The 24,287-nt window shown below is 41.5% G+C and overlaps 3 protein-coding genes and 2 long non-coding RNA genes across 6 annotated transcripts; 4 read left to right on the forward strand and 1 right to left on the reverse strand.

The window, feature by feature from the left end:
* Positions 1–147: 147 nt before the first annotated feature.
* Positions 148–14,405, forward strand: LOC130694327 (tyrosine-protein kinase transmembrane receptor Ror2-like). Its single transcript, XM_057517395.1, has 12 exons — positions 148–238; positions 1,013–1,146; positions 6,309–6,839; positions 8,325–8,479; positions 10,830–11,070; positions 11,227–11,447; positions 11,556–11,641; positions 11,735–11,967; positions 12,050–12,295; positions 12,372–12,544; positions 12,692–12,847; positions 12,943–14,405. Exons 2-12 carry the CDS (start codon positions 1,065–1,067, stop codon positions 13,822–13,824), a joined length of 3,006 nt encoding a protein of 1,001 aa, XP_057373378.1. The 5' UTR covers positions 148–238; positions 1,013–1,064; the 3' UTR covers positions 13,825–14,405.
* Positions 14,406–14,953: 548 nt separating this feature from the next.
* Positions 14,954–16,140, forward strand: LOC130694355 (transcription factor BTF3 homolog 4-like). Of its 2 annotated transcripts, none has more exons than XM_057517433.2 (3): positions 14,954–15,085; positions 15,370–15,647; positions 15,709–16,140. In XM_057517433.2, the coding sequence occupies exons 2-3, from the start codon at positions 15,371–15,373 to the stop codon at positions 16,005–16,007; spliced, it is 576 nt and encodes a 191-aa protein (XP_057373416.1). In that variant the 5' UTR covers positions 14,954–15,085; position 15,370; the 3' UTR covers positions 16,008–16,140. The 2 variants fall into 2 exon arrangements, with proteins under 2 accessions (XP_057373416.1, XP_057373417.1); XM_057517434.2 differs by having other exon boundaries at positions 15,018–15,161.
* Positions 16,141–16,477: 337 nt separating this feature from the next.
* Positions 16,478–17,839, forward strand: LOC130694370 (uncharacterized). The gene is made up of 3 exons (XR_009001997.2): positions 16,478–17,102; positions 17,167–17,353; positions 17,442–17,839. It is a non-coding gene; the product is annotated as an uncharacterized LOC130694370 (long non-coding RNA).
* A 710-nt stretch (positions 17,840–18,549) lies between these two features.
* LOC130694369 (uncharacterized) lies at positions 18,550–19,336 on the forward strand. Its single transcript, XR_009001996.2, has 4 exons — positions 18,550–18,758; positions 18,821–18,891; positions 18,980–19,066; positions 19,125–19,336. It is a non-coding gene; the product is annotated as an uncharacterized LOC130694369 (long non-coding RNA).
* A 2,345-nt stretch (positions 19,337–21,681) lies between these two features.
* On the reverse strand, positions 21,682–23,976 carry LOC130694340 (uncharacterized). The gene is made up of 4 exons (XM_057517411.2): positions 23,745–23,976; positions 23,595–23,687; positions 22,229–23,529; positions 21,682–22,120 (listed from the first exon to the last, which is right to left on the reverse strand). Exons 1-3 carry the CDS (start codon positions 23,961–23,963, stop codon positions 22,783–22,785), a joined length of 1,059 nt encoding a protein of 352 aa, XP_057373394.1. The 5' UTR covers positions 23,964–23,976; the 3' UTR covers positions 21,682–22,120; positions 22,229–22,782.
* Positions 23,977–24,287: the final 311 nt, after the last annotated feature.

Consider the following 24,287-nt stretch of genomic DNA (forward strand, 5'->3'; position numbering starts at 1 on the left):
AATACTATTTAAAATACGCCACATATTGCTCCATCTAAAAGTACAGTACATTAGTAAGTTAGTGTTTTTTTTGTTTTTTTTTGTAAAAGAATATGTGGCACTGCGATGCCATTTATTAAACACGCCAAAAGCTTCTGCTAGCCATCAAATTTTTTTTGTCTTACTTAGACTTCCAACTTTTCCCCGAGTTCCCAATAATATTATTCAGTTCTGGCTTATAACAAAATGCCAATATAGGGTAAGTAAATATCTACCACCTTTGACTGTGATTAAAAGCCGAGATAGTTAGTGAGGATATGGTATAGTCGATAGTGTGTGTATTATACTTTCATGACGTAGTAAAACCAAAGGGGCTATACCAAGTTCAGGAAACGTTTACCCCGATTATTAATGGAAAAGCCAGCATATTTTCTATTATAACTGTGCTTCAGACTCATGTTGAGCACTAGGGAAAAAAACAATTTTAATTATGTAAGTAATCTGAGATTGGCAAATGCAAAACGTTGAAGCCATGATGAACTCGTAAAAAGTTTACATGTCAACTGCACTTCAGAAGTCCAGACTGGAGTACAAGTATAGTTTTTACAATTTTCAAGAAAGATAATGGATCTATAATGGTTTTAAATGACAATATAGTTAAAGAATGTAATGTAAAAATCAATGCACTGAGAATAGTTTTGCCAGTAATCGTTTTCCCATTTGTTGTGAAAGTATGGATGAAGAACTCAAAATCCAACTATCATAAATGCTAATCAAAATGAGGAATGCTTTTACTGTCATGACGATTTGGCTGCTGTCAAGGTACTAATTGCGATTTAGCTGTGGAGCACGAAACTCCGCCCTGATGCTGTTGGCAGTAGCTTGAGGATGAAGTAACCTACAAATAACACGACCCTCCCCCTGACTATATTCTCAAATGAAATCCATTGCCTGTCAGATGAAACTTGTCCTCTTTTTCCTTAAAGTTTTATTTTTATTTAACGATCCTGTTTCTGTATTTGCTTATTTTCAGTTGATTTCCTCGACAGAGGATCGCAAACAAGAGACGGAAACTTTAGCAGACCATGCGATCGTCATTGGTAGCATCATGTTTATTCCTCCTGGTCGTGGATTTCAGCTCGACAACAGGATTGGCGTCACCACAAGGTATGAGGGAGTTTATAAACTCTGCGAAATAGGCGGAAATGAAGTTGGTTTATCTTGTCCGAAGCGGAAAATGCTCGCAGTTTCAAAGCCGTTTCCATGGTCCTGACTACCCGTAAACCACAGAGATGACGAACATTGAACAATCAGCGTCGTTTGTCAAAGCGTTCCGGTCCATCTATTGACATCATTTCAGGCCTTTCTCTCCGGCTCTTTATGTAGATCCATAAAAGCTTTCAGGTCTAACATGGATAGCCACAATCACAGAATGGCGCAATCAAATCTTGATTCGCTACCCGTCCTTTTTATTTATCATATCAATAGCCAGGCATATTATCCTCCTCTTGTTCTATTCAGAACGTGGCTCTTTTCTTTTTTCACGACGTCCCATTGCCAGTCAAACTGTCAACCGATTTTTATTACGTCTAACAAGAAATTCATTTGATAATGGCTCGTTTGATGAAATAGGTAGAAAAGCATTTAGAAATGCTTAGGCACTCGAGTGCAATGGATAGTTATTTTCACGCAGGCCGTCGAAGGCGCTTTCCTACAGGGCCGTCCCGTGAGATGTTACCTTCTTACTCTCCCCCCTCCCCTTTGTATTCATCTTGGTTGAATGCTTTCACAGTCTGAACAGCTCGTGATGAAATTATTCAATGTCAGCTAAGAATGTGGAAGTGCAAAGTCTATTGTTTCGTATCTCAACTGCAAAACTTTTTGAGCCAGCTCAACTTGCGTCTGCTAGTCTTTAGCGTGCGCTGCACAGCGAAAAGAGATTTTAAGAAAAAAAAAACAAAAAAAAAACGTCGTCACAATCCCCTCCCACCTTTTGCTCATCAAAATAAAAAGAGGGGGGGGGGGGAGAAAAGAGAAGCTAAAGGCCAACTTGATTTCGCATCCGGAACTGAATCCGGATGGGCCGTCGAGATTGGGGACCAGTTCCTCCTCCGTCTTGATCTTTTGTCGATTGTCTTTTTCTTTCTTCTACTTTGGTCGTCTTCATCTTTTTCTTCACTCCCCCCCCCCTCCTGTCTTTCTTTTTTTTGTGTGTGTCTATGTTGAATAACAAAAAGAAAAAAACGGATGCTAACCCGATCGACAGGAACAATCGATCCGTTTTTTTTTCTCTTTTCTGTATGATTGCCTTCAACGTTTTTAGCCCGTCGTATCGGTCGATATTGCCGACACATTTTTTTTTTTTTTTTTGCTCTCATCGCTACTTATTATTAGTCGTTTATTTCATTAATTATACATGCTCATTTCGGTCCAGCTTCGTCTGAAGTAAAATTATGGGCTTGGCAGTGTAAACCCCCCCCCCCCCCGCCCACGTTTTTTAAATTGAACAATTGTTGCATGGGTGCACATTTATGAAACTAACAACAATGTTAAGATGGTGTAATTGAAACATAATTTGTTCTCTCGCGCTCATCCTACGTGCTGATGAGGGTGTAGCTATTAAGAGATTGGGCGGGGTTGTTGACAGTCCGCTGTCGTGCCGCTCATCAGGAGCTGTAAAATGTTTTTTGTAGGAATCCAATAGAGGTAGAACAAGGGGGATTAATCGATCCGAAAGTTTAGTGACATTTTCGAGTGACGGGCGTTTCTCCTCTTTCAAGACTTGACACGCTCACGGGGGCTACGTCCTCGCTTCGCCCTTTTGAGGATGTTAGACAAGAGCGGTGCCGCTAAACGAATTGAGATGCGCCGTGTCTCGGATGTTGTCATGACAACAGCCTCTAGGTCCTTTAAGATTCGCTCATCCCTAAGTTACGGTCGAGAAATCTGTTGATACAGTTGATGGGAATTTCAATTCCTCCGGGTTGTGTGTTGTGGGGGGGAGGAGAGAACGAACTGACGGCAAGTTTTGAACCCGGCCAAATTCAATCGGAAGGAAACAAGAAAAACATTACGGGCTTCTTTGACTTGTTCGTCGTTGTGTTTCTCTCTTTTTCATTCTTGCTTCTGTGTGCTTTCCATAACCTTCTTTGTTGTTGTTCAACAGTTTCGTTTCTCCATTTTACTTGCCGCTTTATTTCTGAAGAGGTTGATCGCATCATCAGAAACCTGTCAGCCGCACAGATTGGTCTCTCTTGTCATCGTTTTCAGCTCAACCCCCCCCCCTTTTTTTTAGATGACAAACTTTCACCATTTCAGTAGGGTTTAAAAAAAACTGGTTTCTTTGAAATGAAAGTATACGATTAAATTTGGGAATTTCAAACTTAGAGGGAAAGAAAAAGGTAGCGCTACTATTGCACATGATTGGAAAATCGTTCGTTTTCTTCAGAGACATCAAGCAAAAGATGTACCCCATGTAGATGGACATTTTCCTCCTATTTTTCTCATTTATTCCAAACATTTCATTCAATTCTTATCGTGTTTTTTTTTTTTTTTTTTTTTTTTTTTTTAGAATCCCGAGTTGTTGAGAAAAGACTTTTATTATTTTTTTTTTTTGCCTCGTCTTTTGATCCATCCGTCTCGTTGCTTTAGGCAACGGTGTATTTATTTGATTTTATTTTTTAAAGAAATATTCGTCGTATCCGTGTGTGTTGCGCCAACACACTGGCGCTTTGAAGAGTAGTATTACTTCCTACCCACTAAGCCGTTGAAATATAGATCTAGTCCATCTTTTTCGACACCATTATTATTACTGTCTGCATTTTCCAGAATAGGTCTCTCTCTCTCTCTCTCTCCGTGTTATAGAACACAAACAAGAAAGATAGAAGATTGTAAGAGTCGTATAGTCTCGTTAAATAAATGGGAGCAATGGGGGTAGCTTCCCGGAGCTAGTGTCACAGCGGAATAGGTTATAATATACTATCAAAAACGACTGGAGAAAGAGAAGACAACAACAACAACAAAGAAAAACCGCCTCCCTCCCCCCCCCCCTGCGCAATGATCCTATTTGTTATCGTGATGACGTGTCTGCAGGACTGTAGGTATACCGCGGTGTTTTTCTCACTCACGCACACAACTATTCCCGGAGAAAAAGAATAGACAGATATATATATATATAAAAAAAAAAAGAAGGAAACAAAATCATAACAGTAAATCTTTTAAGGGATCCGTCCTTCCTTTATACTCCCAGCCGAGAACCATTGCGAAAGTGTAACGTAGATTCCCGACTGGCTGGTCGTTGCCCGGCAGTGTTGATTGGATTATTGGACTCGACACATCAAGGGACTCGGTCTGCGTGTCGCCCGTATTCTTTTCTTTTTTATTATTTGATTTCATTTCTTTTTTTTTTTTTTTTTTTTTTAGATATATATTTAAAGGTATCCTTTCTCTTGTTGGCCGTGGGCCGGCCGTGCCACTTGATCCAAAAGTCTTTTTCTCTCCAATGGGTACCTCTCGAGTCCTGGTTGAAGACGTGACCGATGATCCGGCAACACAAATAGAAAAAGACACTCTACGGCACTGGGGAGGGGGAGGGGTTCTTTATGTCGCATCTCTCAATCACGTCGACATCGGATGTAATAACTATCACCCTGCTACTAACATCGCCGTCGTTAGTTTTCCGTTAACTCTGATGGTGCCCCCCCCCCCCATCTTTTCTTTTTCGCCCGTTCCGGACTTGATTACCGTCGCATCTGTAAACGACAGTGTGTGTGTGTGTGTGTCTTTCTCGACCGTCTTTAGGACTGCTGGCCCAGTTCGCTAAGGCCAACAATAATCTTTGATCCCCCTATACGTTTTTTTTTTTTTTTTCTTTTTTCGCTTGCGGATCTGTCAAATAAATAGAGCAAGCGAAAAGGAGATGACATAAATGCGTCTATTTGAAGTGAAGGAGAAAAGGAAACACAATCCTTTAAGGGGGGGAGGGGGGGGGCAAGGGGGAAAAAAAAGATGAACGTCGCAACGGGACGCACACGCGAAGATGATAATCACGAACGAAGAGATTGTGTTTCTGTATAGTTAAGCTTCCGGCGTGAGGGGTAGGGCATCAAAATGAGAGTTTACTCTTTTCCGCCACAGTGGATGACGTTATCGTTTTTTTTTTTTTTTTTTTTTTTTGGCTCGTCTTTATTTTTACCCCGATGGCCAAAAGTAAGTACCCCCACCCCTGCACGAAAGGGTTAAAAAGCGTAGGGAGGGAGAGAAAACGATGTTTGGGTAAAACGCTTGTTGATGTTGTGTGCGCTCGACCTCACACGTCATTGTCGTTTGTTCCGTTGATGGGATGCCAACGACATCCTTTCAGTTCTTCCCACCCGAGGGAAGATCAACAAAAAAAAATTCGATGAAAATGGGCGACGATGATCGACAATGACAGCAACCGATCTTGAAAAAAAAAAATAAATAAATAAAATGTTTTTTTTTTTTTTTTTCCTGTTCCAATTGTTGTGTTGTGCAACTTGAATGGCCAGGAGAGAGAGAGAGAGAGGTCAGTTGCCACCATTTTAGCTTTATTCCACTCGATCATCCTGTCTGCCTCAGGTTAAATCGTTTTGGGACTTGTTTATTCATTCCGTGGATATCGTTGGAGCGTGTAGAAAAAAAGGGAGGAGCTCCTTGTTCGAGACGTGAAAAGGCTAAATAAAAAGAAAACTGGAATGGGCCATGGTGATGAAAATAAAATAAGGAAGAAAAAAAAAAAGAGGAGGTCTCAACGACAAGAATGAAAGAATATACCGTCGGACGGATCAAAGATCGAAAGGAAAAAAAAAAGGATTTAGCCTGCGCTGCTGGTTATGTATGGAAAAGACTTTCTGACGAGCTTGAATGTCGTCCTCGATATCAACCCCCTCTTCTTTTTTTTTTTTTTTTTTTTTTTACTCCCCTTATTTTATTCCGGTCCTCTTCTTTTCTCTTTTTCTTTGTTAAGTTCGCTCTTTTGTATGTCTTTTTTTTTTCGAATCGATTTAAGGGGGTGGGGGGGGGAATATCTCATACTATGTATTTACGTATAGATTAATGAGGAATGATTTGTGTAAAGAAAGTTGATCAATAGGCTCCCAACCATTTTATTTCTTGGGAGAAGAGAAGAGGCCGGGCTATGGGTCCCCTTTTGAAAGTCAATAAAACCGTCAAATATAAACGACAAATGCCCCCCCCCCCCCGTAGATATTGTCTACTTAACCGTGTGCCATATTTCATTGTTTTATTGCAACTTATTTCCGTTTGTTTTCATTTCATTTCGGTTTTATATTTGGATTTTCGTATTACAGTGCAAGATGGCCAAGTTGAAACGGTAGAGGCAGTGCTCGGTGACGGATTAACGCTGCAGTGCCACCTGCCCGACATGGAAGATAAACCCGGTCTGACAATACGATGGCAAAGATGGGCAACGTACCGTGGCGCCGTTCACGACGACGCTGAACTAAAGAGCGAGGGGCTCGTACGGCGTCGCCGCCGCCACCACCACCATCGCCGCTCCCGCCGCCTCATCCATCAGTCTACCGGCTCCGCATTACGTTTCGCCTCCATTTCAGAAGAGGACGAGGGCCTGTACAGGTGTGTCGCATCCAGCAGCGTCGATAACGTCGGGACTAGCCTCGTCGAAGGAGATCAGTCGTTGAACGACAGCGATTCTCACGTATCAAAGCCGACACTCGATCAGCTGGACAACGCTACCGACGTTTCAGCTATCGACGACGTCCAGCAAGCGAGCCAAGGAGGGGCGGCATTAACGAGTAGTATTACTGCTACATCCACCACGTCGACAGTGTACGGATCGTTCATCTACTTACGCATTCAAGGTAAATAGAAAGAAACAACAAGCTCGTCTGTGTTTAAATGGGAAGCGGGGCTCTAAACGAGATAATGGGCTAGTGCGTTCTCGTGTGTGATTATTTGCAGCTCAACCTTTGATAGTGTAAATTTCCTCCAATTTATCTTTGAGATGATAGAAAATGCGGCGGGGGGGGGGGGGCTGAAAACGACGTTGTTGATGATGCAGCCCAACGTCGTTGTTCCCTTCTTTTTCCTCCGCATTTTGAGGGTTCAGTGCAAACGTCTTGTTCCTTATTCATGGCGCCAGCCTAAAAGGAAATCCGATATTCGTCAGATGTTAGGGGGGGGGGGGGCTGGAGACGAACGGGAAGCTTCGCCGTTGTTCCTTCCGAAAGTAATGGAGTTTTCAAAGGTAGACGACAACGACGTGTCGCTCAAAAAAAAAAAAAAAGAAGGCAAAGAACGTCGCGTTCTTTAGTAGTATTGACACGTCTACAGATCCGAACACACACACACACGTTAGGCCACACATGTTCATTTCCATGGACACACAATGGCGTCAAGGAAGGAGACAAACTATTCTTTTATTTCCTTTTGCTTAACTCTTGTTTTTTTGTTTTTTTTAAGGGGATCTTTGCGACGGGGATACACGCTACATCTCCCCAATCATTTCCCATGTATTAGGAAGCGCGTCTATGTATATAATGTAAGAATATGTAGGACAAAGTCGAGTCGACGGAGAGTGCAAGTCTCGGATGGATGAGAAAGAGCGGGGAGTTAGTGAGATGTTGGTCTATGCGGAAGAGAGAGCCCCCCCCCCCCCTCCGTTTGTTAATCTCCTGGTACATCTCTCTCGTGGCGCTCAACTTGGTTGCAACTTACTTTCCTTCTTTATGGTCTACGGTTTTCGCGCTTACCCAAACTGAGCCCGCTTCTACTTCTTTAATAGATGAGAGCCTCTCTCTCTCTCTCTCTCTCTCTCTCTCTCCAGGGTCTCTCTCCCGCAGTCTTTTCTCTTAGCAAACTCGTTGTATAGTCCGACGGACGTGATTCTTCCGTCTAATGAACAAGACCTCCACTCGACGAGGGGTTTTTAGGTTTTGGCCGGGACGATGGCGATGAGCATTAAAAAAATAATAATAATCGTACAGACACTCAACTTGAATTCGCTTCGTTTGTTATACTTTGTCTCATCCTGGAACCGCCTAATGTGAAATCTAAGAAAAGCTGCCCATCATTAGCGAATAAAGAGAGGGGCTTTTCTTTTTTCTTTTTTTTTTTATTTCATAAATCATTGGATTGATTTGCCTTCCTTTTTTCTTTTATTATGCCCATTGGCTTCCATTACATCGATTTTTACGCTATCAATTTCAGGAAATTAATGGCCCCTTTTTACCCTGACGAAAAAGGGATTTGTTACATGGAGCATCGATCTTTTTCTTTTAATGATCTACCCAAAAGGGCGCGTACTTAAATTTCTCTTTTTTTTTTTTAATTAAAAAATCCTTTAGTGGCTGCCGTCTTGACGGACTACCCGGAATCGCCTGTTTTGATCCACCCGTTGCGGCAACAGCGACGACAGCAACGTCTCAAGTGTTTGGCTTTTGGCCATCCGACGCCCGTCATCCACTGGCGAATCATCAGCAACGACAGCAGCGCGCACCAGGTTGGCTTCTTTTTTTTTTTTTTTTTTTCAATTTTCATTTTGACATGAAAACGTCGAAAATAAAAAAAAAATAAAAAATATATTTGATGGGTACCGGTGACAGGATGACACGCAGCAAAGGATTTTGTCAAAGGGTCGAGGAAGGGACAGCCAATGAACTGTTTCGTTCTAATTCATTGGAGCGTGAGGGCATCGGGGAAAAAAAAAAGACATGGCACCCCTAACATGGACGGAAAAGTAGAAATTCGTACGAGCCCCTTTGCGAAAAATGACAATAGATCTAGTGCGTAGGGGAGTTGACGTCCGGGGCCAGCGAGGTCGGTATATAGAGGAGGGGAGGGCTAAAGGACGTATTGATTAGCATTGTGTATGTGTGTATATGTACCGTGTGTGTGTGTGTGCGTGCCGATTCGCGTAAGCCATAAGCTTTATTTCGAGAACTGCGGCAATGATGAGTTGGTCGGTTATGGTGTGCTTTTTGCTCTTTCTCGTCGTTAACTTCCAACTTTCCTCTCTCGATCCGGAAGCCAATTAGACGCAGAGAGTATCATGCCCTAAAGGTGGATAACAACACATACAAAAAAAGAAGGAAAAAAAAAAAAAAAATTTCTTTTTATAAAATAAAAAGATGTTTCCGAGTGGAAGAGTAGGCTTTGGCGCCGGATCGTTAAATTAAGCGTCCCCTTCTTTTCCTTTTTTTTTTTCTTCTTCCGCTTTTTTATTATTTTTTTTTTCCTCATCCGCATTCCGCACTATCTGCGATGATGATGATGATGGCATATGGATTCATCAACACGCACCGTTGACTTCATCTTGGTTATTAATGTCATGTCAAATTATCGTCTCGTGGCGGCGGATATGGCCGGAAGAGAATACTTTTCTTGTTCCCTCTTCTTCTTCCTCCTTCTACCCCTCGGGTTGTATAGGATGAAAGAAGATCGTGGATGATAGAGCACGTTCGATCGGTAGGCACGTACACAACGCATGGAACCGCAAGATGTTTTCAAAAACAATAGGGATCGATGACCGACTGCATTTGATTTTTCTTTTCTTTTGTCTTTTACGTTGGCAGTTTTTACGCCGTTCGTTCATCAAAGAATTTGAATAAAAGAGAGAACCTTTTCTTTTTTTTTTCGCTCGACACCGATTCTTAAACCCTGCAGGTTTCTTTAGAAAACAAAAAAATGTCTCATAGACAGCAATAGAGTTAGCTAAAAGAAAAGAGAGTGAAGCGGGAGGCGTCGTGTGTGTATTCCACGTTTTTTTTTTTTTTCTTTTGTGCTCATTGATTGGACCGTGACGCAATTGCGTGGTAGGAATAAGCGAAGAAGATGATTATGCCGGAAAACTGTGCGCATTAAATTCGTGGCCGCAAAAAGATGAAGGTCTCGATGTCCGCCCGTGATTCGTTTTCCTATCCCGCAAACGATTGGCGGGGAGCAATCAAAAGAAATGAGACGACGCAATCATTCTTTGTTTGATCGCTGATTTATTGTTCCCCTCCCCCCCCCCCCCCAGCCTCTTCCCTTTTTGACTATGTGTGTGTGTGTGTAGGGAACGTACATTTGTTCAATGTTAAAACCTCGTGACATAAACCGAGTAAGTGAGAAGAGCCGGCGGAAGGACACCGTCATCGACATCAATTGGAACACAAGAGAGCTATAAACGATGTTTCTGTTTTGTTTTTTTTTGCCATTTCTATCGGCCGTTGGCACGAAAAAGAAAATGCCCCAAAAGGGGACAGTAAGAGGAGTGGCAGATATTATATGTACATCTGGCATAACTCGTTCAACAAACTCTTGGCACGAATGTCAATGGCCGTGATGGCCGCTCTTAAGAACTCTTCGCTTGCTCGCCTCTTCACATATTGGATTTCTTATCTTTTTTTTTTTTTCTTTTTCAACTTCTCTCGCTTTTCTTTGGAATCTAGAAAAAAAAAAGAAATCAAGAAAAGCTCGTGACGTTCGCGTGTGTAGGACGTGGAGACTCTCTCTTTTGTTTGCCAAAGTCGTGTGTGTTATGTGTGCGGAGCGGGGGGGGGTCCCTTCTTTTAAAACTTGGTATTCAAACGGGCAGCGGGTATGGCACCTTTTTGAAAAAGCTTTTGCCTGCAAAATGGTTAAAGAGCGTGATGTACTTGAGAAAGCGAAAAAAAAACAAAAAAAACTAACCGTATCGATCGTATAAGCGACACGCAATAGACCAACTGGTCAAGTGCACAATAGGCTCAATTCATCTCCCATTTTCGGTTTTGAAAAAAAAAAAAAAAAGAAAAATTCGATGTAACGAAATAGAGAACAAGAAAGGACCAAAACTTTTGAGAGCTCAACGTTTGTTTGTTTATTTTCAGGTGCGTTTGGTCGAAGAAGAAAGGCAGCAAATCAAACGGGCTGAACGAGGTTACGTTCGCTCTGCAGTTGCAATCGAGTGGGAGAGCGGACAGGAGGAAGACGAGCAGGAGGCAGAGGAGGACGACAGCTGGCGGCAGACGATTAACGTGACTTGTTCAGCTAGGAACACTATTGGACGTCAAACGCACACCGACACGCGAATGTTCAACTTGGAAAGAGTCCGCCCGGCGGACGTGAGAGGTAACACAATTATTCAACTTTTTTTTTCTTTTCTGTTTTTCACAAGTCGGAAGAGTGAGAAACGCTTTGCATTTGTTTATGACAGTTTCTTTTCTTTTCGATTCTTTATTTTATTTTTTATTTTTTGCATTTCATTTCTTTTGATTTCGAATACAGGTGAACAAGAAGATGAAGCCAATGATAATCAAGCGGGGGCCGGATATTGCGGCCGCTACACGGGCCATATTTGCCGCGGCCAGTTGAGCAATCCGTCGTCCGTCTGGTACAACATCAGCAGCAGCGACCAGACGGGCGGTTGGCTCAACGAGCAGCTCGTCCACGGACTCTGGGACGAAGTCGTCCGCACTTTGCGAGAGCCCTGCCAATCAGCCGCAAAGGTGCCTATTTTTTATTCATTTTTTTTTTTAATTATTATTATTATTGAATTTTTTTTAGCGAAATTCTTTTTGATTGAAAAGTTCTTTTTTGAAATTTTCAATTTTTAGAAATTATTGTGCTTGTACGCGTTTCCCGAGTGCCATCTAGACGAAGATGGATTTGCACGCAAGTTGCCTCTTTGTTACGAAGATTGGTACGTTCCAAAACTTTACACTTTCGGCCAAACAAAAAAAAAAAAAATAATGAAAAACTTGAAAAACATTTTTAAAAATTGTTTATCGATTAGCATGGCGACGAGGCAGCTCTTCTGCGTCGACGATTGGGCTCAGCTGGAAAGCAACAAACAACGGGGATTCTACCTCGGTTCCAGGGGTCACTTCCGCCTGCCCAAATGCGAGAAATTGCCCAGGATGAGATCGCGTAGCTTTTTCATGTCCAGCAGCGGTAGCAAGTACGGCCAAGATCCGCCCAGTTGCTCGCGTGGCCATTTGACTCAACTCGTTCCAGCCGAAGTGACCAGTCAGTTTTTTTTTTGTTTTTTTTTTGGAATGTTATTGGATTTTGATTGGATTGCGCTTTTTCTTTTTGTTTTGTCTTTTAGCGTCGTGCGTCAAAGGACGCGGCCGATTCTACCAGGGGAACGTGAGCGTGACGAAGGAAGGGATCGCCTGCCAGCGGTGGGACGCCCAGGAGCCGCACTCGCACAACCGCCCGCCTCTCAACATCTTCCCGGAGATGCAGGGAGCCGAAAACTTTTGCCGGAACGCGGGCGGAGAGGAGCCGAAGCCGTGGTGTTATACGACGGACCCGCTGGTCCGGTGGCAACACTGCGACATCCCGCAATGCGGTTGGTTATTCTTGTTCTCGATCCTATCCGTTTTCAAAAATGGGGATTTTGGAAATAATTAAAACATCTTGCGTAGGTCGTTCAGAGGTCGAAGTGACTCTGCTTCCAATGGAAGCCACTTTCACTCCCGGATTTGTTCTGCTGCTGGCCGGAGTCGGTTTCCTCTCGTTACTCATCTTCCTCCTGTTTCTACTCTTGTGCCAGAGGGCCTTGAAGCACAAACAAGGCTACCAGCTTCCTTCGTTACAAGTAAAAAACGAGAGACGTTAGCAATAGAACATTCGGCCTGCAGCTGCTTGTTTTGTTTGTTTGTTTTTATTATTATTATTATTATTATTTCATGATTCGCTTCTATTTTCAATATCGCTTCTATTTTTCGTTTATGCGTTCATACAGAAAGAATCGATCGACTTGCAGAAGCTGCGAGACAACTCGACCTACCAGTGTGTCGGCGCCCGCATCGATCCGTCGCTGGAGAAACTCGAATATCCCCGCAACGACATCATCTACATCAGAGACATTGGCCAAGGAGCTTTTGGCCGCGTCTTCCAAGTAGGTTCCCCTCCCCTTCCCTAAGAAATTAATGGACAGCCGTCCTCATTTGTTTTGTTTTTTTTGTTTTTTTTTTTTTTGATTAATTAAAAAAGGCTAAAGCTCCTAACCTGGTGAAAGGTGAGCCGTGCACAATCGTGGCCGTCAAGACACTTAAAGAAGAAGCGGACGATGAGATGTGCGCGAATTTCGAGAAGGAAGCTTGCCTATTGGCCGAATTGGACCATCCCAACATAATCGGCTTGCTGGGCGTCTGCGCCGTCGGCAAGCCCATGTGTCTCTTACTCGAATTCATGGAGCTGGGCGATCTCAGGCAGTACTTGCGCTCCTGTTGCCCGTCCAATTACATCGCCATCCCCGAATCGTCGGCTTCGTCCAACGTCGACTTCAAGGACGTCAAACTCAATGCTGCCGATCTGACGAGCATGGGCCGGCAGATCGCCGACGGCATGCTCTACCTCTCGCAGAGGGGATTCGTCCACCGCGACCTGGCCACCCGCAACTGTCTCGTCAGCTCCAACGGGCCGCCCAGCAGCGGCGGAGGCGTCACCGTCAAGATCGCCGATTTCGGACTCTCTCAGAGGGTCCACTGGCAACAGTACTACTACACGGGCACCGACAACGACGCCATACCCATACGGTGGATGCCGCTCGAGAGCATCATCTTCAACCGATACACGACGTCCTCAGACGTCTGGGCTTTCGGCGTCTGCCTCTGGGAGATCTTCTCCTACGCCCAGCAGCCCTACCAGGGCATGTCGCACGAGGAGGTCGTCCGCTACTTGCAGTCGGGCGGCATGCTCCAGCCGCCGGCACACGCCTCCTGCGCCATCTACGCCGTCATGCGGTCCTGCTGGCACAGCTCGGCCAACGAGCGGCCCAGCTTCGTCGAGCTCCACGACGAGCTCGTCGCCATCGAAGAGGCTCTCTGCTGCCAACCTCGTCCGGCTTCGGACCCACCTCCAGTTCACCTTTGAACAGTTATTTTTTCTTTTGTTTCTCACCTCTAAAAAAAAAAACAAAGAAAAGAAAAAAAAAAAAAACAGTCATGCCATCCTATTTTTTTTTTTTTTTTTTTTTTTTTTTTAAATCTGCTATATCATAGTATATTTAAATTACTTCCAAACCTTTTTCTTTTCTATCAAGCACTCGCGTTACACTGCACAACGTCAATCATATCATATTTCATTTTTTTTGTTTTTGTATTCCAGTCATAGCGCCTTCGGCTAACGCATTATGTTTGTGCTAAGAGCGAAGATATGAAAGAAATCTCTGTTTGGGTCTGATGTGCATGTAGCATTAACTTTTGTGTCCCATTGTTCTCGTCTTGTAGAGAAAAAAAACCACAACTTGGCAATGATCTCTTGCAACAGTCAACTCTGCTTTTATTTTCTGTTTTGGTGTCTTTATTTCTATTTTTGGGTTTGTTTTTGCTGTACGATGTACCGTATATTGGTAACAGTTGTCTAATAAGTAAGACGTTTACAATTATCGATCTTGCTGGCAGAGAAATGGATGTATCGACTCACTGTTAGTCAATAGATTCTTTTTTGCAATACCACGGTCTCTTTCGATTTATTACGTAATCTATGAAGAGCAATCGATAGGCATTTTGAAGTTACGAAAAAATCCTTTAAACTTTGAACACTTACAACTTACGGATTTCCTATCTTACGAAAGAAGCCTCGATAAATTTATGGGCAATCATTACTGGCTTATGAACAGTAGTAAGGAAGCAGAAGACTTTCTAAGGTTTCGTCTGCAACAAATATCCGTTGGACTATGCTTGCGTACAATTTGTGCAGTTGTCAAATTGACGTAATTATGGTATAAAGCACAGCATTAACATTATACATTAACACATGTAGTAATGAAAATTTGTTCAAAAATTTGTGATGGCTACATGAAATGTTCTTTCCATTTGGTTTTATACGTTCGACGACGTTTAAAAATTCGCGCAGGTACGTCGTAAGTCAAAACAAAGTAAAAAACATCAAATCATTTTCAGTATTTTAATTTATTTTCGGCCTTTTAAATATTTGTGAAGTTTACAGTGTTATCTAGAACTCGGTTCGTTAGTTTAAAAAAAAATTATTGAAGAAGATATGCGGAATTTGTATAGTCGCTCAATTGACTATCCCTAAACTAGCCCTAAACACATTTTCGTCGTACCGCGCCACCGCCATCTTCCTCCTCGCCGCGATCTCGTGTGCTTCACGTGCCTAAGACTAATTACAGGTTCGTTTTAACAGTTTCCCGCAGTTCTTGTTCTTAAATTTACTTGTTAGAACTCAGAAATTTGTGCTGAAGTGAAGTAAGTCCGGCTAAAACCATACTGAGCTGCTTTTCACGTGACGTGACATTTTGACAATTGGTTTATAAACGGACAATCTCGGCCGCATGGTCTTAGTCGGTTAAAAATAGTCTTCATGATTTTGCTATCAGTGTACAACATACATGTTGTGTGTAGTGTGTAAATCAATTTAGAACTCCTTAAAATGTATCTTTTCTGTTTTATCTAGAATGAATGCAGAGAAGTTGGCAAAACTGCAATCTCAGGTCAGGATCGGGGGCCCTGGCACTGCTCGCAGGAAGAAGAAAGTTGTCCACCGTACAGCCACCACTGATGACAAGAAGCTGCAGAGCTCCTTGAAAAAGCTGACCGTCAACAACATCCCTGGCATTGAGGAAGTGAACATGTTCAAGGATGACGGAACAATCATCCACTTCAACAACCCAAAAGTACAGGCTTCTTTAGCGGCCAACACTTTTGCCATCACCGGCCATGCTGAACACAAACGTAAGATGGAAAATGGAAAATGTCTTTCGTAGGTTTATTTCACCTGTCGTTTGGTTTTCAGCCATCACTGATATGTTGCCAGCCATCCTCAATCAATTGCCAACTGAAAGTTTGGCACACTTGAAGGAAAGGATAGTAGGAGCATCTGCTGGTGGACAAGGTGCGTCATCGGCAACATTGCCCACAACCGAAGAAGATGATGAAGTTCCCGATCTTGTGGACAATTTCGACGAACCCAGCAAGAAGGAGGCGCCCACTGTCGAGACGAAATCGACAGCTGAAGTCAAAGTAGCTGAAACTCCTGCTGCGACAACCGCCGAACCAGTCAAAGCTGCTGAGACTCCCAAAGCAGAAGAATAATGATAAAGGACGGACTACCGGCAACAACATGAAGGATGCAGTCGGAACAAGCAGGCACCAGCGAAAGGAAAATCAACTCCCGACTGTTTCTATTTTTTCTCTCCTCCCTTCACTTTTTTAGATTTTTTTTTCTCCTCTTCTTTAAACTCCTTTTCTGTCCTAAAAGGAGGTACTCCTCTGGTCCCGCCTAGGCCATTACTACTAATCATTGGAAAGAAACAACTGTACTCGTATTACACACACTGAACGAAAAGAGAAAAACGGGGAAGGATTTCTTGTTGTTATTGGCTGTTTGTGATTGTCCCTCAGATCAAACAGAGAATGAGCTTGTGGCTGCAATGTTTCCCTGACCGTCATGAAAATCTAAAAATACACCATCAATTGATTAGTATTCAATCTAATCCTTTTTTTTTTTTTCATAGTTACAGCAGCAGGGCGCCGGCCAACGTAGGGAATCGCTTACGCGGAGGAGCTTCATCTCTCTTATTAGGCCCTGGTATGTTAAACTGCAAGCCAAACAAGTACTCAAAATTGGGAGTGTAATGTTTTTATCGTGATGATCGTCATTATCATGAATGATGTGAAATCCCATTTTACACTTTGAAGTTGCATCCACTAACATTTTTCTACGATTGCAGCTAATGTAAAATCGCACTTTTTTTTTTTTTGCGTATTTGTTTTTACAGTGCAATGATTTATGTACATATGCCGCAAAAACGTACAAAAATGTCCTCATGGAAGCACTTAGGGAACAATGGAAGCGTAAAATACGAAATTTGTACAAGGAATTTCGTGTTTTAAAGCTACAGTAAAAGCAATCCAAATCGATTTTCTTCGCGTCCAGTAAAGTATTCCTGGACGACATTCTATGAAATCGCTATCTTTTTCATTGAGAAGCTCGTCAGCCAAGAACTTGCTAGAATATTACTGGGTGATATTCTATATCTAGTGATGTTAGACTGTTTACCATTAGAACAAGTTTGAAGTTTGGGAAGGTGGTAACGGGATAGATGAACTTACAGTGTAACTTTTTTAGCCAACGGTAAATTGATAGTTTTCGGAATTGGTTGTCGAGCTTACGAGAAACCCCAAAAGGTAAAGTAATTAATGTCATGAAATTTTGTTGTTGTTCCGTTGAAAATAATAATTTATTTTTCAGTATTAGGGTTAGCAGTTGCGTAAAAATAGCCAACTGGTACCAAAGCTCATGGAAATGTAGAAACGATTTGGAGCTTGTTGATCCCCTGGCAGTTTACTATCGAAGTACGGGATTACATTTGTACAACGCCCTACTTGATGAGGGTTTAGAGGAGCTAGAAAAAAACTGCATATGAAAATCACTGCAGGTAAATGCCGTCTCAGCGGTTAATAATTAATAAGCTTTTTCAACCACATTGAATTTATTGTATCGTTTTTTATTCGTGGCAATCGAAGATGAATTTGGCTTTTTCGATCGATTTGAAAATGAATGATGAAACGATCACAGAGACCAACGTAAATCGCTGAAACATTCAATTCGATTCGCTTTATTTGTCTTCAATTTTTCTGAACGTTATCACTTTCACAGAAACCCGTTATATCTTGCGTTGTTTCCCACATCTTAACATTCACTTTTTTGGCTAATTTAGCGCTTTTTATATTTTCCTTTACCCGCAGTCGTTTGATTGTGTTAACCCATTTAAGAGATTTCTATGTTGTGCGTTGTTTTAGAACTTTCTTCGTGATAATATCATTGACACTAACAGCAAACAGGCATACACATTATCGTACCTATTATGTGTGCGGATTCTATTGCGGATGCTTTTGAATCATATTATACGGCTGCCAATTGATTTTCTGGTGTTGTGTTTTTTTTTTTTACTTAATTTTCCCATTTTGTATACTCATTTTCAAATCGAATGAGAGCAATGTGGTGACTATGTGCGACTCTTTATATGCAAAAACAGCAGGTAAGAAATGGTAATTCTAATTTTAGACAAAAAATGAAGAATCGCTATCGTCGTCTAAAAATCCGCTGTCTACGAGTACTAGTCACATGTGTTGGGGGGAAAGGTGAATTTGCGCTTTAGAAACAGAATGGACGTGTTCACAAAAGTAAAGTTCACGCATTTAAAAAAAAGTTAATTCTTAGGAAAATTCTGGTCTTGATTATAAATTAAAAAACAAGATGACGCTGCTGTGCAATTAATTTGTTCAGTTGGAACGCACAACAAGTGAAATCCGGTCGAATGTCTGTTAACTGTGTTATTATACAAAAGAAGATTCGAAAAATGGTGTGCTACCGACTATTAAATGTTTTGATTGTGTTTTGGAAGTCAACCAGATGAAATGGATTATTTCTTGTTTAACGGGATCAGATATGCCAGCTGTCAAACACAAAGCCTGGTAGCATATTATGGCTTTTGCATTCAATCATGTGATAGAATTACTCAATTAAAGGTATAAAACTTACAATTTGCTACTAGAATCCAATTAGTATGTTACTACTTTCAAGGGATAACTCATGAAACTTTATTTGCAAAGTATAGTGGCTGTTAATCACAATGACAAAAATGTTATCATTTGAATATCTTCGTCTGATTTTGCAACACTTTATCCACTCATCAACTGTCAGTTCGGATCTGACAAATGTGGTTTATACCTCTGTGTTGTGTGGCCAACAAAATTCATCACCGTTTCAGCAGCCTTTCTGCCATTCCTACCTAACCAACCAACACACATAGACATGGACCTCAAAACGATTTTCCTGTGGTATTTTAAGTTTCTTTCTTAATCAAATATGACTTTTCTTTACATTTAATATCCCTTCATAGGACTTCCAAGTCTTTACTTTCTTCTTCGTAATTCCTGGCCTCACAATCTTTTTAGTATTTGGGTAAAAGCTGTAAGTCAAAAAGCCATCTCTGTTATAGTTTCACCAACAACGTTTTATTTCCCATAAATTAACAGTTTGTTTTATTTCTATTATGTAGAGCTAGGGCATTTTCCTTTACTGTCCCATGTAAAAAGACCTTCAAGATTCCGGTATCTAAGTATCAACTCTCTCAAGCCATCTAAATGTATGTTCCCATTTGCTCGTTCAAATGTAATATTGTAATATCGTTGTTTGTTATTTAGGTAGCGCCATGACAGCAAAATGAAAAAAATGTGATGGAATGGCGAATAGTAAATAAGCAGTGGCCTGTAGGAGATCATCGTGGAACATCGTGCAAAGTATTGTTGTATAGCCCGTCTTCGCCTCGGCCGTCGCCCCTTCTTCGCCTCGTGGTCGCGCCGTCTTCGCCTAGCCCGTCGTCCCGTCTTCGCCTCGTGGTCGCGCCGTCTTCGCCTAGCCCGTCGTCCCGTCTTCGCCTCGCCCGTCGCCCCTCTTCGCCTCGTGGTCGCGCCGTCTTCGCCTAGCCCGTCGTCCCGTCTTCGCCTCGCCCGTCGCCCCTCTTCGCCTCGTGGTCACGCCGTCTTCGCCTCGCCCGTCGTCCCGTCTTCGCCTCGTCTTCGTGGTATGATTGTGTTGTGTTTTGTATTGTATTATGTAATGCTAATTAACACGTTGGCTGCCACCCACCCACTTTGATCCCCTTTTTTTTTGTAGCTTGACAGGGACGGGCCGCGCTGCTCTGCTCCATGGTCTATCTGCCATGGGGTGGAGCAGCGCCACTGCCCAAGATTGGCCGAACGGCCCTTTAGGCAATGCACCATAGGGAATTCCCTTTTTCGATGCGATAGATGAGACCTGGGGTGTGCATTCCCAGAAAGGTCTCATCGTCGTGTCAGCCCGGCCTACCCGGCCCCTTTGGTCGCTATCCCTTCGATAGCGACAGTAGCGATTGTAGATAGGTGGCGTGGCAGCCAACGTGTTAGTTTAAGTGTATTTGTGTATGTATTGTATATTGTGTATTGCATTTTGAAATGTATGTAATAGTGGTGGATATGTGGGTGGAAGGAGGGACAATAAAAACCATTTTAGACTATTTACTTTTGTATTTATTATTTAACTATACATTAGCTGATACGGGGATCGAACCCTAGTATTCCAGCGTGACAACCACATGCTTTACCACTATTCCAACCATGAACTTATAAATAACTATTGTGCAATCAACAATAAGCTAATGTGAATTGCATATCTATATACATATCACAATCCGAAACAATAATTATAGGAACAGCCGTGGCACAACAGTAGGATGCTGGCCTGCGATGCAAGAAGTCTGTGGTTCAAATCCTAATCTACTTGGATGTAAGGTTCCGAGTCGAATATTTGCATCCCCTCTGCTAATCAACTAGATGCCATTTTTCTTTACTTCGACTATATAAATAAAAATTGCCGCAGTACAAGATACAGTTCCGACAAAGTTGTGTATTTGTCAAATACAGGATTTTTGAATTTTGTACAAAAAAAGAACAAAACAATCATTTTAAAAAATCCGCCATTTTTATCAAAATCGAACGGCGTCCATCACAAAATACACAGCCACGTTGCAGGAAAACTGTTTTTTCTTTGTGTTTTTTTCCATTTCTCAAGAGAAAATGAAAGAAACATGAGAATTTCTCTTACCGCTGGTGATGTTGGTGGCAGGGAATCAATGGCCGACTGTCGCCATAGGATCAAGACGATTCGCGGCTGACGTCACCGCTGCTCCGACGACGATCTTTGTCGCAAAATAAACAAAAAACAAAACGTTAACAAAAAAATCTCACGTTATTAGAACAAGCTTTGGCATTTTTACTTTTTGTGGTAATGACTAAATAGGCATCATGATATGTAGTCATCGTAGTGTCATATCTTTGAAACGGCAATGTTAGCAATGGAATTCGTTACCTGTACCGACAATAAGCTGGCGACTGCGGATGGTTAGGTTAGAGATAGAGATCAGAGTTGCACTACTCTAAGTTTGTTCAACATGCAAATGAGAAAACTTAAGGTGGTACCTTTCTTACATCCATCATTTTCTCTTCTTCAAACGAGCTTTAATACTTGCAACTGTGCAAATAACCTATTCAAGCTATTGGATTTTTCTGCCCTCTGCATCCACTTAAATTTATGACAGTAAAATTTGTTGTCTCACCTTATGATCCCTGTTTTATTCAATGTTTTTTTTTATTCTGATTATTCTGTAAAAAAATCTTTCAAAGTTGTACTAGAATAATACAAACCGAGAATGTGTGAAATATAGACGTATGTTTGCATTGATATACATTAATAACTTCACGCGTACCTGAAATTTGAAGTGACATGCAGTCGACACTTAAAACACAATTGTGGGGTGTTAGTGTGCTTCATTCTGGGTTTTTGAATCGCCTCGCAATTCTTTAACTGCAGCAGAAATGTGGCAAAGGTCTTCGAAACCAATAAATAATGAGGTTATCAAACATAAATGTAAAGTACATGAATTAAGTACGCAATTAAAGCCATAATAAATGTAAGTATAAATTACCTTCGGCAATTGAGAAGTAGAAATTCAGTACATTGTTAGCCCTCCTAATAATGCACTGCCAATATTCAAACATTTTTTGATCCATACACTTTTCTATTACAATGGGCTGACTGCTAGACTTGTGAAAAACAAAAGAGGAATCTGGAGGCTTAGGGTTTAAAGTTGTATATCATTTAAACATCATAACAAATTTCATTATAGTTTACGAAGAGCCCAACGATGTTTTTGTGTTACAAAGTTCTTTCCCACAAGAATAATTTTACCACGTTTTTTTTTTAAAGAATATGTACTCGAAAAGTATTTTTTTTTTTAAAGAACTTACTCCCCCTTCTAAAAATCAAAACTTGAATTTTTAAACGTGTTCTTCCTTAACCTTAACTACCTTTTCTCAATGTATCCTTTCTAACAATTCGCGAAGTTATTTAAGCCTAATTCGCAAGGTTCATCGTACTACGTGGAATTTTTCATATAAATTACCTTATCGCGCAATCCTTTGCCAGCCATATGCATGGAGGTTTATCTTCCCTCTTCGTTTTATTGAGTATGATTGGACTTAACACGATGCAGTTCATGTCCAGGAGACAGGTACTATTTAACGCGTTTCAGCGGGCAACTGCTCTGGAACTCCAGCCCTGTTTCATCACCGTTCTCGTGCACGAATTCATTGTGCCCATAACACTGAAATACAAAAATGAAACAGCATCAGGGTAAGCTGTCAGAACTAAAGGCAACAATGTCGTTGTTATAAAAGAGAAATGATGATTCAATTCCCATCAAAGAGCTTACCACATCCGTTAGCCTCCGCTAATGGCAATAGTAAATTGCAATGGTAAGCTGCAACTTGCCTCTCGTAATGGACCCAACTCTCCTTTGCTATTAAATCTATTTGACACGAAGAAAAAAAGGGGGAAATTAATCGTACTATTTCAAAGCATGTGAGGAATTTGAAACAAATTTAATTTGGGTTTGTTTATCGCCATCATTTCATCCAAGATGGTTGCTCCGCCTAAAAAGTTAAATTTTACAATTGGGTAGCGGTTTCATTTGGGAGCATAAAAATTCTAGGGGTATTCTACGATCGTCTTCCTACTTGCGTTTCCACACATAGAAAAATAAGAAAGGTAAAAGTTAGTGATACGAAGAGAATTAGTTGAGACGTGCTGGTTATATAGAAAACGTGCAATAAATTATATCAATTTCAACACTACAAAATCTGTAAAATAACTGTAAAAAAATTAACACTTGAACCGGAATTTTGAAGTGGAGTAGTCCAACCATAGGGAAAGATGTAAAAAAAAACTGTTGCAAGGTGCGAAACAGCTGTAGTTGAATCTTATAAATCACAGAGTACCACGCCTAGTCCTGGTGGTCAGAGTTTTGGCGAGAAGTCCATTTTCATCCAGCGGGAACGTAAAGGGATTAAAGCAATCGTGTGAAAAGAAAAACTCCCGTACCACGTGAATGTCTTTCGATAAAGCTTTCGTCCGTGCAGACCATTCTCCTTCAGACCACAGCTCGCTTCTCCTCTCAGCTAGATATTCATTCTTTTCTTCACGTGTCATGCTGCCGTTTTTCGGTGCTACGCTGTGCTCAATAGTGGGACGTATGCATCGATTTCTCAAGTTTTTCCTCAACTGTTTTACTACAAGGTATAATTTTACTCGAGTTCTTTCGTCCAGTTTCTTCGGCATTCCTCCACGCATAAAAAACACGATAGATTGGTATATGAGGCCGTAGTTAACCCCGCCAACTTCGGAAGGGCAAGGGTGTTTGCCAAACTTGGAATAGGCAGCAACGAACACAGGCCAATTTTCTCCAAAACTGAGCCGTCCATGATCATCTTTTATCATTTTGATGTATCTATCCAACGACATTTCCCACTCTTCTTTCTTGGGATAAATCAAGCTGGCGAAAAAGTAACGTAAGCTGTCCACACTCTGTCCAGGAAACTGGGCTGCCAGATATTTTATGTCTCCATCGTATCCTTCGTTTTTCAGGATATTAACAAGCTGTATCCGTTCATCTTTAGTCCACTTTCTTGTCTCTTTGTTGCATTCCATCGGTTCTTCACTTTGCTTTTTCTTAATCTAATTTCAAAGATTAAAGATGATGATTCGTTTATGAAACAAAAATTTTATGACTAATTACTTACTGGTGTTGTGCTACGTAAGTTGTACATAAGGACAGGTAGAACATGTTCAGATTTGATTATTACTTTATCGATGGGCTTTGAGCTCTCTCCCTGCTTTAATTACGAAATGCTGTGATGTTCAGTTTTGACATTAAACATAAGAAATTTTACCTTTTTGTGAGAACTGTTTTCACTCTTTTCAACTTTCACATTTAATGGACAGGAATTCATGTCCTCTTTATCAGATGATAGTGTGGCGCTGTGTAACCGACTGGGCAATGACAAAGTCCGTCTCCTTCTTCTGCCAGCAAACCATGCTTTCTCTTCAGTTTCAATTTCTTTCTTTACCAGAGTATGGTTTACTGATACATCTGTAGCATTGCTTTCCATTTTGTGTTTTTGATCTTTTATCTACACATAGGGAACAAAAAGCGAAAAGGAAAGATTAATGCAGAACAGGAATCCAACATGTATCACCAGAAACCATTTTGATTGACCTATTGATTAGAACGTAAGAGAATCCACGAAGTTCTTCATTATATTTACGCACCAAAATTAAAACTTACCTTACAAAACCTTTGAAAGAAGCACACGTGAAGAAACTCGGGGCACAGGTGTGACTATTACGACACGTAGTCACGTTGTCACAAGACGAAAAGCGTCTGCTAGAGCTAGACAACCTAGGTAAAAACAGGTTTCTTTTCAGTTTAGGAA

Source organism: Daphnia carinata, chromosome 4, assembly GCF_022539665.2.
Source record: "Daphnia carinata strain CSIRO-1 chromosome 4, CSIRO_AGI_Dcar_HiC_V3, whole genome shotgun sequence".
Classification (NCBI taxonomy): domain Eukaryota; kingdom Metazoa; phylum Arthropoda; class Branchiopoda; order Diplostraca; family Daphniidae; genus Daphnia; species Daphnia carinata.